The 14,899-nt window shown below is 43.2% G+C and overlaps 1 protein-coding gene across 1 annotated transcript; it reads right to left on the bottom strand.

Annotated features, from left to right (window-relative positions):
* Positions 1 to 6,539: 6,539 nt before the first annotated feature.
* Positions 6,540 to 7,472, bottom strand: LOC309552388 (olfactory receptor 5AR1-like; the record flags this gene model as incomplete). Its single annotated transcript, XM_082253331.1, has 1 exon — positions 6,540 to 7,472. One exon carries the CDS (start codon positions 7,470 to 7,472, stop codon positions 6,540 to 6,542), a length of 933 nt encoding a protein of 310 aa, XP_082109457.1.
* Between the last annotated feature and the right edge of the window lie 7,427 nt (positions 7,473 to 14,899).

Here is a 14,899-nt window from a genome sequence, read left to right as displayed (position 1 = left end):
CATCTAACGGGAGCAAAACGGGTTTGCTCCAATTGATGGAAAACCCAGATAGACTACCGAATCTAGCAATCAATGCCATGGCATTATGAAGAGAAGCATCCATATCCCCCAGGTATAGTAAGGTATCATCAGCGTACATAGATACCTTGTCCTCACATACGTCACGCTAGTCTTTATATGACTAATAAAAGCTTTAATATTTTTACCTATATTTTGTTTAAATGGTTCTATAGCCAGGGCAAACAATGGACAACCCCTGCTGTGTACCCCTATGAAGTGAGAATGGAGCTGTGAGATCACCGTTAATGCGAAGTCTAGCAATAGGGGCAGAGTACAGTAATTTTACCCAATTGATAAACTCACCACCCAGGCCACATCTTGCCAATGTTTCCCAAAGATAGGGCCATTTGACACTGTCAAAAGCCTTGGCCGCATCCAACGATGAAATTGCATGTTTACCAGAGTTCTCAAAAAGGAATTTGGAGGTTAAGAAACAAACAACGGATGTTTAATACAGGGGATCTGATTGGTATTAACCCAGATTGGTCTCAGTGTATAAGTTTTGAGATCACTTTAGCCAATCAGGTTGCAAGTACTCGGGTTAGTAGTTTTACATCTGTTGTTAATAAAGAGATGGGTCTGTATGAATCAGGAGATAGACTGTCCTTACCGGGTTTTAATATGAGGACAACAACCGCCTCATTCATTGAGGAGGGATGATATCCTAAATCCAGGGCCTCTAGAAATTTCTTATGCAGCCTAGGTAAAATAATTCCTGCATACCTTTTATAAACCTCTGTTGGTAGTCTGTCTGCACCTGGAGATTTAGCAGGGGCCATATGTGAAACAGCATCACTTAGCTCATCCGTCGTAAGAGGGGCAATAAGTATAGATCTATCGGAAGAGTCTAGACACGGTACCGGGCTTTCAGAAAGGAATTGATTAATATCTTCTAATGAAGGGGAGGTTTTAGATGAATACATATTCATATAGAAATATCCTCATGAGAGGAGGGGAGTTCCCCCAAAGGTCTAGGAAGGGCCGGGATAAAGGAGGAACCCCTATTAGCTTTAGCAAGCATATGACCTGTACCCTCTCCTTCCTCAAAGAACTTTTGCTGTTGAAAAAAGCGTTTATTCTCGGCCTTAATCAAAGACATCTTTCATGCCATGTCTTCTGCTGCCAGCCATGCACGTTTAGTACAATCAGATGGGTGCGCTACAAAAAGGGATTCTGCCCTAGCGGCCTCCTGTAAAACAGTAGTTTCCCATTCCTTAGTTCCAGTTTTAATGGTAGATATAAGATGAATGAATTGACCTCTAAAGAAGGCTTTGAGTGTATACCAAAGTGTACCTAAAGATACGGTATGCTCATTTACAGCAAAAAAATTGGTCACTGCTTCTAAGACAGGATCTGGGTCAGGGAATAGTTCAAAGCAGAAATGGTTAATTTTCCAGTATACCTGCATTGATAGTCCCTCCATAGTTAGTTTCATCCAAAGAGGAGAATGGTCAGAGATGGTCCTCGACTCGTAGTCAGCCGATGAAAGCACTCCGAGCATCTCCTCATTGGCGAGGCCTAAGTCAATCTTGGAAAGACCACCATGTGTGGCATAATAACAAGAGAACTTCATAATTCTGGGATTTAGGGTTCTCCATATGTCTTTCAGCCCTAGCTCCCCCAGTAGTCTAGAAAAGGGTGATAGTCTCTGAGGTGAGTCCAGCAAGGCAGCAGCCGATAACCTGTCCAGGGAAATATCCAAAATATTATTGAAATCGCCAACCACCAGGACGGGAACACCAGGGTGACTTGACAAGAAAGAAGCCATAACCCTTAACACTTCTACTGAGAATAGGGAAGAGATATACAAATTTATCAGGAAACAATGTAGACCTTCCAGTATACATCTCAGAAATATATATATCACCTCAGTGAGTCTACTGTGTGGTGTATACATGAAAACTAAATACCTGCGGTATCTTGATGCTAGCCCCTCCAGCATAGGAGAAATAGCCAGAATAAAACTGGTGGCTGTAGCCAAATAGCCAAGTAGCCCAATAACCCCACATTGCAAAGTAAGACTTTTTCCAGGTGCCAGAAGTACAGCCAGTATGGAAAGTTCTCGGGCAGAAATATGAGCAATCCAAGTCCCCGATGATTGGAACATGAAAAGAAGATATGGTAGTTCACAGACGAGTAGGACCTAAAAAAAAAGAAAAACAATGTGGACCAACCGGGTCCAAGTTAACATAAAGGGCTCATGGCCACTTCCACATAGGAAAACTTTGGGGGTTAACTTCTTAGCTAGTCTTCTCTTCACATGAGGCCTCATTTTTACAGAATTCAATGTGATGAAGAGTTCCAAAGTAGATCATCAGGCTCTTACTTAGATCTGCCTTAATAAAAAGAGCCCGGGGCACAAACTTAAAGGTAAAATGTAACTGCAGGAACTATCATGTTCAAGCAGTTAAACAAGGATTTGCTGCGTACTCCCGGAGGCGGTTCTCCTTGCGATCCTGCCATTGTTGAGCTAGGGGTGATTTCTCAAAGAAATTGACTTCCCTTTTTGCTACCACTTGAAGCCTGGCTGGGTACAGCATAGCATATTGTAGCTCCAATGCTCTCAGCCTTTTCTTGACATCAAGGAATTGGGCCCTCCTCTTCTGGACCTCAGCTGAAAAGTCAGGGAATAGTGAGATTTTGGAATTATCCATTACCATAGTTGACCCCATGGTTCTGGCCTTAGATAGGATAATATCCCTGTCCTTCTAATTTAACATTTTAAATAACAATGGGCGAGGAGGGGCACCAGGTGGTAACGGACATGCAGGGACTTTGTGTGCCCATTCCACAGAAAACATGGGGGAAAAAGAATCTTTGCCAAAGGTAGTGAATAACCATTGCTCAATGAAGGTAACTGGATTTTTCCCCTCAAGTTTTTTTGAGGTATTCCAATTGCCCGCACATTGTTTCTCCTCAGCCTGTTCTCAAGGTCCTCTAGCTTTGCAGCATGCTGGGTGACTGTGATATAAGTACAGGCAACATCATGCTGAAGAGGAGCCCATTCATCTTCCAGAGTATTTAATCGACCTTCTAAGGCTGCCGTGTGGTCTCTGAGATTCTGCATATCCTACTGAATGAATGTGACTTCTGTTTTAACCCCTTTTATATCTGTGGCAAGGGACGCAATGAAAGTGTTGCACGTATATTTCTGAGTGTGGGTTCTGGATCCTCAGAGTTAGGAGCTGGAGTAGCATGTAAGGCAAAGTTGTCACCCTGTGTACTCACTGTGTCCCATTCATGCAGGTGGAATAGCCAATTCATTCAGGGGCACTGTGTCATCTGTCTCTGAGTGCTCCTCACTGCCCTCGCCAGGGCAGGAAGACTGTGGAAGCTGGTCTTTAGGAGCTGGTTTAGCAAAGAATTTCTGAGCCGCCTCACGATATTTGTTCTTTGCAGGTCTAGGAGGAAGGCCACCATCTTGGGCCGCATGGTCTGTAACAGACCGAGAAGTAAAGCTGCGTTTAGACATGAATACCAGCAACAGGAACACTGTCAAACGGTGGCCCAGTGTGTGAGCAGTCAATCGGTGTAATCGGGTTCGTCCAGTATTCAGCCAGAAAAGGTGCCCACAGGATTAAAGACAGGATGTTCGGCAGAGACAGTTGTCTGTGCGACCTTCTACATCTGCTGCCAAGCCACACCCCCATGGCTAAATCTTTATCTTAAGTCCAGTTTGTATTTTAGGAAAACAGAAGGTGGAGACACGGCACACGGGAACCCAGTCACTATATACAGAGGTAAAGATACAGCTTCAGTCTGAACTCATCCTGGTTATGTACCTCTGACATGTTTGGCCCCGTCTAGGAGGCTGAATCATATCCCTGTAGGCAGGGCAAACATGTCAGAGGAGTGTAGCCAGCCAGGAGGAGTTCAGGCTGAAGGCGTATCTTTACCTCTCTATATAATGGCTGTACTGTATTTGTACTGTCCCTCTTTATATGGTAAAGCACTGTGTAAATTGTTGGCACTATATAAATCCTGTATAATAATAATAATAGTGGCTGGGTTCCTGTGTGCGGCATCTCCAGCTTCTGTTTTCCGACCTGTTTCTGCCAGCCTGGATGGGGTAAAGTTTTGCAGAGCTTTGAGCGGCTCTCCAGGCTTTTTGTATATGGGTCACAGACTGTATTTCATTTTGGATGCCTATCAAGTTGTCCTCGCTGGAGAGATTTACCCTCTCTATTTGTAAGCAAGGATCTGATATGCTGCCTGCAGCAGTCATACTGGCTAACCATCCCACCATCTTCCTGCATCAGGAATGAGATTGGGCACTGTAGTTTGGAGAAACTTCACCATCTTACTTGCTCATGTAGCACCCTCTAGTGCAGGGATCCTCAAACTACGGCCCTCCAGCTGTTGCGGAACTACACATCCCATGAGGCATTGTAAAACTGACATTCACAGACATGACTAGGCATGATGGGAATTCTAGTTCCTGATCAACTGGAGGGCCATAGTTTGAAGACCCCTGCGCTAGTGTGTGCTACTAGAGTGAGAGTATGCAAACTGTACTCTGACTAATGTTTAGACTGTGAGTCTGTAATTGGGTCAGGGTTATTAGAGGTTAGGCCAGCATGACTCATACAGACAACCCTCTGGTACCTCCCCCTGGATCTGGAAAGTTGGAGAAGATTCTAGATACTAGTGGGCGGAGGTTAGGAGGGGCGTTTCTGCATATGTAGGGGTCCTTAGTCGATCCCCAGGGGTTGGGTCTGGCAGGGGACTAAGTGAGCCCTTAAAGCATATGTCATGCTGGGAGGGGAGTCGGGAGACTGTCGGTGGCCCTCGAGAGACCCTTGCCAGGGAGGGATTTTACCTTGGGCTGCAGATCAGGTGGCTGGCCTGGAAGTATCCTACCACAGAAGAAGTTGGAAGGAGGCTTTTTGGAAAGTGAGTACATCAGCAAGGTGCAGGGACAAGGGGAGAGATTGCCACTTGTAGCAGGTCTCTCTTGAAGAGCTTAAATGCTTAAGTCTTTAGCCTTGCCCTGAGAGATCTCCAGAATGTCAGTCGTTGTAGACTGGTGAAGAGTGTCAGTAAGGTAGATTGGTGAAGAGTGTTAGTCGGGTAGACTGGTGGAGAAGCAGCCAGGTGGGCTGGCTGGTGAAGAGGCAGCCAGGTGTGCTAGCATTTCCTGCAGAGTTAGAGCTGGGACCAGTGTCTACACTGCTAGTCGGAGGTGTTGCAGGATGCAGTTCACTCCACACGTGCTACTTCTCTAAGGGACTGAGAGCTCCTAGATTGTAAGGGGCTTTTACTGCGCTAACGAGAGACTGTTAGTTTCAAAAATAATAAATCAGTTGGAGTTCTGCAGAATAAGTCAAGTGGAGCTGTACAGAGGATCAAGTCAAGCTGTGCAGGAAGATCAAGTAGAGCTGTATATAGAGAGGAAGTTGTCCCTGGTTTTGTTACTGTTAAGTTGGGCATCCCATAATTCCTAACCCAATCAAAGTTACTTATTACCCCCCAATAAAACAACAAAAACAAAACTAAAGGACTGTTTTCTGTGTCTAGATGCAGGTTGAAAATGCTAAGGGACTAGCTGTGCAGCAGTGGGGAACCCTTTCACTTGCAGCCCCTATGGGGTAGTTCTACACTCACATTCTCCCGGACCGAGGCCCAGCCCCAGCCCAAGCCCCAGAAATAAAAGAATGTCCACACATTTAGCCTTTGTAACATTTTATTGTAGCAGGAACAGCATGCACAGTTCTTTACAAATAACCAATATGCCTCTTTGAACCTGACATCAGCAACACTGTATAGTTCAAATTCAGTTTTAACACTGTGATGCCGACCAGCATTTCCAGTTCCCTCTTTGTAGATTCCCTTACAGTAGATGGCTTCTTCAGTGGGCATATACTGGGCCTGGGTCCTTCACTTGGGTTTTCATTTCACATTGGTGACAGTGGTGTACTGCAGGTCACCTTTTCCCATCAACCTCTGCCCTCAAGCTTTTTCGGCTGCTATTACAAAACTACTCCCACCCACAGTACCCACCTGGGGAAGGGACTTCTCTAAAAGGGTACTGGCCCCTGCTTACATATTTGTCTTGATGACCATTGTCACCAGCACAAAAAGTGAGTGGAAATCCAAAATGTTATACTTTTCCCCAGAACAGGAGGTGAGGGGGATTTACTTTTTCTTCCTGGACAGGAATTAGGAAGAGATCTCTAAATCTATAGGAGTTTCAATCATTCCCTTTTCTTTCAATAAAAAAGCTTTTAGATTTAGATATTTTTTCAACTATGAGCCACCGACTCATAAGAGGTATGCAGCCATTGAAGTCAAGACTACATACTCCTGCATGCTTGTTGGGGGGTCATCGACTCTTTATCATTCTAAAAAGACTATACAGTATATTCCACGTAGCTATATTTCAAATTATCGAAGAATAAACTGGAGTACCATGACAGGTCATCAACTATCTTTTGGACTATGTATGTTTAAGTTGGATAGGTATCATGATATCATATATGTTAATGGGGGCTTTTCTGAAGGAGTCTTTTGATGGTCTTTTTCACCTCTTGGTTCCTCAGGCTGTAGATAAGAGGATTCAACATTGGGGTCACCACTGTGTAGAATACAGAGGATACATTTTCCTGTTTTTTGAGGGTACTGGAGGATGGATGAAGGTAAGTACAGGAAACCGTAACATAAAAGATGGTAGCACACATAAGATGTGAGGAGCAGGTGCTAAATGCTTTTCTTCTGCCAGCCACAGAGTTGATCCGTAGAACAGAAGACACGATGAAGGTGTAGGAGACCAGGATGATTGTCACTGAACTTAAGGAACAGGTACACACAAAAAAAAGGGTGACGATGGTGCAGGTGCGGGTTTCGGAACAGGATAACCTGACCAGTGGAGGGATGTCACAGTAGAAGTGGTCTATAAGGTTAGAGTCACAGAATTTAAGACTGAATAGACTGCTGGTCTGTGCAACTGACAGCACAAAGCCAACAGAGAACGAGAGAATTACAAGATCAAGACATTTCTTCTTAGTCATCACTGAGACATAGTGGAGAGGGTGGCATATAGCGACATATCGGTCATACGCCATGTCCAAAAGGAGAAAGACCTCTGTACCTACTAGTGCACAAAAGAAGTAGAATTGAAGAATGCAACCCTTGAATGTGATTAATTTTTTCTCGGAAAGGAGGTCAGACAACATTTTGGGAGTAATTACTGAAGAGTAGAAGAGGTCCACCAAAGACAGATATCTCAGTAAGTAGTACATTGGAGTGTGGAGGTTGGGTGAGATATGAACTATGGCTATCATTCCAATGTTTCCAAGCACGGTCACCATGTAAACCATCAAAAAGAGCACGAAGAGGAACGGGGCAACTAATTTATCATCAGTAAGACCAGAAAACTCAAACATGGTCACTTGAGTCTTGTTCTTGACATTCATGATACTTTTGGTCTGAAACTGTTGAAATTAACATCTCATTTGCCTATTAAAATAGTATATATAAAGATTATACCAATTGGTGTCCTACATTAGATGTAAATGTTTAGACTTTTTTTTATTTATCTCCCTGGATAGATTGAAATTTTGTAATATGAGGACTCTATCCCCTGAAGACGCCAGTGGTCTATGATGTTGTACAGCCGCTGTTGATCCCTTTTGTGTTTTGCCTGTATTACTCTGTAACCTCTGTGAGTATATATGTTTTTATTAAATCATGTGGTTTTAGCATACTACTCTATGGTCCTTTGTCTTTATCTTACCCATTATTGCTGCCTTTGGATAACCAGTGAAGGACTGTAGAGGCGGTGGAGTCAATGGTTCCCTGAGTTGTGGCCCCTCATTTAGATGATTTCTGCGCTGTTCATCTCTTATCATTTGGAGATCATTACCGTTTTGTAAGGGAATTGGCATGCTTGTCTGTAATGCGGTTTAAGATTTTAATTTGTGGATTCTCATCATTTTCAAGATTTCACATTTGGACAATTTTTTTTTTCTTTGAAATTTACCCCTTTTGTTATGCAAAATCTATTATGTGATTGTTTTTCACCATTTATGTGCTGCACATTGTTTATTAAGGTTTAACCACTTCAATACCGCGCCATAGCCGAAAGATGGCTACAGCACGGCACTGTTGTTCTGGGAGGGTGTCCATGGACGTCCTCCCAGAACATGCCTTCCCTAAAGCCCCTACAGAGCGCTTCAGGCATGCTCTGTGATCTTTGTGTCCTTTGGAAACAGCTGATCACAGATCGAGGTAAAGGGCAAATCACAGCGACCCTTTACCATGTGATCAGCTGTGTCCAATCACAGCTGACCACATGTAAATAAACTTTCCAGTTATTGGCATTCTTTTCTTAATCCGCTATCACAGCGCGAGGAAACGAGGGCCGGTAACCAGCAAGTGTGACAGGGGACATTTACACTGATAAACAGGGCACTAATTATCAGTTATCAAAGAGAAAATTTGACCGCACTCAGGAGAAGATGAAAATGGAAGTGTTTAATTCCCCCCATAAACTTGAATACATCACTCATAATAACCAATGATTAAGTTATGAGTAAGCGATCTAAAGAATCGTGAAACGCGTCAACCTGTCCCATGTCTGTGTGATGCATTGTATGTATTCAAGTTTTGGGGAATTAAACACTTCCATTTTCATCTTCTCCTGAGTGCGGTCAAACTTTCTCTTTGATTACTTGACTACTGGATGGCGGATCCGACCTGCACCGGAGTGCTTTGCCTCACCTGAGTGGCTTTTTTCTGTTACTACACTAATTATCAGTGCCAATCAGTGCCCATCAATGCAGCTTATCAGTGCCTATCAATGCAGCCTATCAGTGCCCATCAGTGCATCCATGTCAATGCCCCCTCATCAGTGCCCATCTGTGCTGCCTCATCAGTGCCCATCTGTGCAGTCTCATCGGTGCACATCAGTGCAGGCTCACCAGTACCCATCAGTGCAACCTCACTAGTGCCCATCAGTGCAGCCTCATTAGTGCCCATCAGTGCAGACTCACCAGTGCCCATCAATGCAGCCTTATCAGTGCCCATCAGTGCAGCCTTATCAGCATACATCAGTGAAGAAGAAAAAATACTTATTTGCAAAATTTTTTCTTTTTTTTTTTTTAACAAAAAAAAAAAACCCAGCGATGATTAAATACCACCAAAAGAAAGCTTTATCTGTCTCAAAAAAATAATAAAACATTTATTTGATGAGGGCTAGGGGGCAGGTGCTTGCCCTGGCTTATTGAGAGGCCATTGGCACTGTTTACTTTGTGTATCCCAGGTTTAGCTGTTGTTTGGGTTTGGCTTCCCCAACCATTAGGGTGCTACAACTTCTATTGCGGTGAGTTATATATATATATATATATATATATATATATATATATATATATATATATATATAATATATATATATATATTTTTTTTTTTTGCTTTATTGATTAATTGAATGATTTGTTACACTTTCCGTTATCAACCTACCAAATCAATCTAATAATTCACCATACTTACCTTTTTACATAAGATTTTAAATTGTAGCCCCTTCTCTCTATCTACACCTATGTGACACTACATCTACATATAAAGTAATTCCTGAGTTGATTTTGCTGGCACTTCGGCTCTGGCCCAGGCAGCTTTGCAACCTTCCAGTGTTTTTTGCACAGTATGTTTCTATAACACCTGTCCAATCAATTGATCATTTTTTCTATGCACCAATCGATGTCTTAGTCCCGTTTTTCTCCATATGTTTCTATGGGATAGGGCTCCCATATCTGCCGGGGGAGGCGTTTCTGATGTCCACCGGTCTGTGCCTGCCTTGTATCCTTCCCTGCTCTGGGTAAGGCTGTTATGGGGACCATGCTATGTCTGGGAGTTGCACCTTTGCCATGCCATGTGTGTGTCACATTATATGCTGTTATTATTTGTACATAATAATTTTTATATGTATTTAGTTACTCCTTTCTGTTTCTAAAATCAGATGCGGAATCAAGCTCTTTATATAAATATACAAAAAAAACTCTTAAAGCCCCTGAAGAAGCGGTTAGACCTCATGAAACATGTTTTGTACAATCCAATAGGAAGAGTTTCTCTGTGGTTATTATACTGCTCTTTACTGGTCTATTTGTGGTAGTAATATAGAACTTTTCTCAAATGTGTTGTGTTTTTTAACTGCTTAACGACCGACCGCCGCAGTTTTACTGAGGCAGGCAGCCCCTCCTGCGCGAACTTACGTAACTGTATATCGGTCGCGACCCTGCAGTTAGGGGGCGAGAGTGCACCGCCGGGTGGTGCGCTCCCACTCCCACTCAGCAGCGGGGACTCCGATTGCCGCCTGACACCCGAGATCGTTCCCCGCTGAGAGAGTAGAACGGTTATATGTTGTAAACACAGCCGAACTTCTTCTCTCTGGAATGATCACAGAGCCCCTGTGATCCTTCTATATAGGATCACATGTCTCTATGGTCATTCCATAAGCCTTGCCCCCATACAGTTAGAAACAAGCCCCTAGGTACACATTTAACCCCTTGAACACCGACTGTGTTAACCCCTTCCCTGTTAGTGTCATTATTACAGTATCAGTGCATATGTGATCTCACAAGCCCAACCCCCCCACAGTTAGAATCACTCCCCTAGGCTTACATTTAACCCCTTGATCACTAATATTATTAACCCCCTTCCCTGCCAATGGCATTATTACAGTAACAGCACATATTTTTAGCACTGATTACTGTAGTAATGTCACTGGTCCCCCCAAAAGTGTAAAAAATGTCAGTTAGGAGTCCGATCTGTCCGCCGCAATGTCGCAGTCCCTCTAAAAATCTCTGATCGCCTCCATTAAAAAAAACAATAAGAATAACATACTGTAAATCTTTCCCGTAGTTAGTAGACGCGATAACTTTTGCACAAACCAATCAAAATACGCTTATTGCGATTTTTTTTTACAAAAAATATGTAGCAGACAACAAATTGGCCTAAAATGTTAAAAAAACATTTTGGGGAATGTTATATAGCAGAATGGGAAAAATATTGTTTTTTTGTTTATAGCGAAAAAAATAAATATCGCACAGGTGATCAAATACCACCAAAATAAAGCTCTATTTATGGGAAAAAAAGGACGTCGATTTCATTTAGGTACAGCATCGCACAACCGTGCAATTGTCCGTTAAAATAACGCAGTTATTATTTCCACTCCAGATTGGTTTTTCTTTTTCTGGATAAACATTACCTGTATCAGTATCAAAATTAGAGTTGGTTTAAAAGAAACTTTCTCTTTTGAACTTTTCTAAAGTGGACCTTGCACTATATATATATATATATATATATATATATATATATATATATATATATATGGACTGCTGTTACCCTTTTCCACCCTCCCCTGCGTTGAAATAAAAGACTTGTAGGAGAAGATAGTACAGGTATACTCACTTTCCCCCCTGACTTCTGTGGTGCAGGGGGTTATGTATTCCGCATTTGAAGAGGTCCCGGGGAACGATGAAAACCTCAAACCAGCGGCACAGTTCTGGGAGCATCTTTGAGATTTGGATTACTTTACATTCTCCAGGTCTTCCTGGATGGAGGGCAACGTCACCTTCATTTTGGCACACTGTTGGAAGATGGGGAAATGGGAGTATACTATCTAATTATTTTCTCTTACAGGCATAGATTTAACTTTCAATATATTTTATTGAGATTCAAATAACGGAAAATATAAACAAAGGAATATGCCGGTCTCATAGATCGCATGAATGGGGCATCAAACATAAGTAACTCAAATACAAAGTCTGGCATACAATTTATAGATTATAAGGTCAGGGTATATATATATATATATATATATATACACACACACATTTCTGTATACTGATTCCATTCCAGCATACATTGATCTTTGTGACCTCACAGATGGTCACATTGTCTCATAGTCTTATAGCCATTCTTTTGTTAGAACTGGATAAAACCAGCTTATTGGCCCCTTTTTTCACATATTAAATTTCAATACCAGCTAAAGATTAGATGAGCCTCGTCCACGACATACCAGTGAATATGTGCCTGGAGATATAGAGATTGTCGAATCCAGAACTTTTCTGATGACTTCAGAAGTTGAGGGGTTCCCTGGATTGAAGCTGAATTTATCTGTTTTATCATCTGTATTCCATCTTTAATCGAAGCTAAGTAAATCTTTTTATTACTATACTACTTGTGTGAAGTCTTAATTATTGTACTTCATCCACAAATCTGAAAGGGTAAATATATGAACCTGCATCTAAATGAATATATGTAGCATGAAAATTAAAGCGGAGTTCCGGCCTATTTTGCAACTTTAGTGATTCCTGGAGCGCTCGCTATGCTGATCAACAATTGGGCATTTTCAATTTTTTTCGGGGGGTCCTTTACCTTATTTTCAGAGCGTTTTTGATTGTACTTCCTCCTTCTCCCCCCTCTGTGGTCGCGGCCACCGACACCACTTCCGCCTTTGCATTGCATCCTGGGAGCTGTTTGTCATCACTCCCAGGAGGCTGGAATCAGGAAGAACTCCCAGAACGCTCCCTGGAATCAGGAAGAACTCCTAGAACACTCCCTGGAATCAGGAAGAACTCCCAGAACACTCCCTGGAATCAGGAAGAATTCCCAGAACACTCCCTGGAATCAGGAAGAACTCCCAGAACACTCCCTGGAATCAGGAAGAACTCCCAGAACACTCCCTGGAATCAGGAAGAACTCCCAGAACACTCCCTGGAATCAGAAGGAACTCCCAGAACACTCCCTGGAATCAGGAAGATCTCCCAGAACACTCCCTGGAATCAGGAAGAACTCCCAGAACACTCCCTGGAATCAGGAAGAACTCCCAGAACACTCCCTGGAATCAGGAAGAACTCCCAGAACACTCCCTGGAATCAGGAAGAACTCCCAGAACACTCCCAGGAATCAGGAAGCACTCCCAGAACACTCCCTGGAATCAGGAAGAGCTCCCAGAACACTCCCTGGAATCAGGAAGAACTCCCAGAACACTCCCTGGAATCAGGAAGAACTCCCAGAACACTCCCTGGAATCAGGAAGAACTCCCAGAACACTCCCTGGAATCAGGAAGAACTCCCTGAACACTCCCAGGAATCAGGAAGCACTCCCAGAACACTCCCTGGAATCAGGAAGAACTCCCAGAACACTCCCTGGAATCAGGAAGAACTCCCAGAACACTCCCTGGAATCAGAAAGAACTCCCAGAACACTCCCTGGAATCAGGAGGAACTCCCAGAACACTCCCTGGAATCAGGAAGAACTCCCAGAACACTCCCTGGAATCGGAAGGAACTCCCAGAACACTCCCTGGAATCAGGAAGAACTCCCAGAACACTCCCTGGAATCAGGAAGAACTCCCAGAACACTCCCCGGAATCAGAAAGAACTCCCAGAACACTCCCTGGAATCAGAAGGAACTCCCAGAACACTCCCTGGAATCAGGAGGAACTCCCAGAACACTCCCTGGAATCAGGAAGAACTCCCAGAACACTCCCTGGAATCAGGAAGAAGGACACAGCAGATTACACTGCGGCTTCAGATGCCCACATCCAAGATGGCCGCGCTCAGACAGCGTTTTTAAGAGTAAGATTTTGACTAAAATCCAAAACTGTACACCTTGAAAGTATGAGAATAGCGGTTCTGTAAAGGGCGATGGATTAGTATTATAGGGGTATTTTTAGTTAAAAAAGGTATTTGAGGCCGGAACTCCGTTTTAACCCTTTGTTACACCACCTTACGTCTGTGGCTGAGGGGTCATCTCCCGTCCCCAGACACCCCTTCTGGGAGCAAACTGTATCCCGAAACGGTCAAAAACAAATCTCCCCCCAACCAGAGGACTAAAAGGAACAGAAGAAAGAAACAAAAAAAAAAAAATAAATAAAGAAAGGGTATAGTGGTTTGCCATATCAGAATGTGCAGTTGCCTCCATCCCTATGTATAAATATAGGGACAAAGAAGGAAGGTATGGGACTTTAATTGAGGTACAACTGAACATGAAAATTATTAATAATTTATTAAATAAATAAATATAATGTAAAAACACTGCAACATATAAGTCTACAGAGATGAAACACACAGTAGATACAGTAATGCATGATACATCCATAATAAATACAATATTTCTAGGACCAAAAATGGATCAAATGGATATGAAGACACCCGCTTTTTAGGGTTTGCCATAACTTCCTTATTTAATCTTGATTATATAATTTGTCATAGAATTTTTACACCATTCATTATTAACATTTTAGTATATTCCATCTTACATATGTTAATTAATTGTTTCCTGAGCCCCTCACCATCCAGTTTTGGCTCGGGGGATTGGGTAGATCTGGACTTCCTGGTCCGGGGCTGCGATGGACGGCCGGCCGCCTCCCCCCCTGTGCCTGTCTCTGCGACAGCATCCGGGCTGGGGGCGGGGCATCACGCCCCCCATCGGCGCCATGCCTAGTATACCTGGTGCGTGACGGCCATCTGGCGTCCTGTTACCAGGGTTACTTCCATCTCCCTTTGCATCAGTGGCGGGCCGTTCCTACTGATGTCCGGTCTAATTGACCGGATGTGGGAGGTTTCATGGCCGCCTATTTATACTGATGCCAGCATGGCGCTGGCGTGGTATTACTCCGGCATCTTTGGACATACGGCTTGGACTGGACCAGCTTTCATTTCCTTTGGCACCCTTTACTTGTTGTCAATCTTGGGTAATTAGATATCTCTCTTTGTATAGCTTCACAATCTCACTTATCACTTTGCTACATGTCTTCATGTAAGCATGTTCTGTCACATCTGCTTCTCTAGTGCACCGTATCTCATTTTACAGCTTATCACTATTTCCTTGGCACCCCCC

Source organism: Pelophylax lessonae (assembly GCF_965119305.1).
Source record: "Pelophylax lessonae genome assembly, chromosome: 4".
Taxonomy (NCBI): Eukaryota; Metazoa; Chordata; class Amphibia; order Anura; family Ranidae; genus Pelophylax; species Pelophylax lessonae.
The sequence above is the reverse complement of the archived record's forward strand: the minus strand, read 5'-3'. Positions and strand labels throughout refer to the sequence as shown.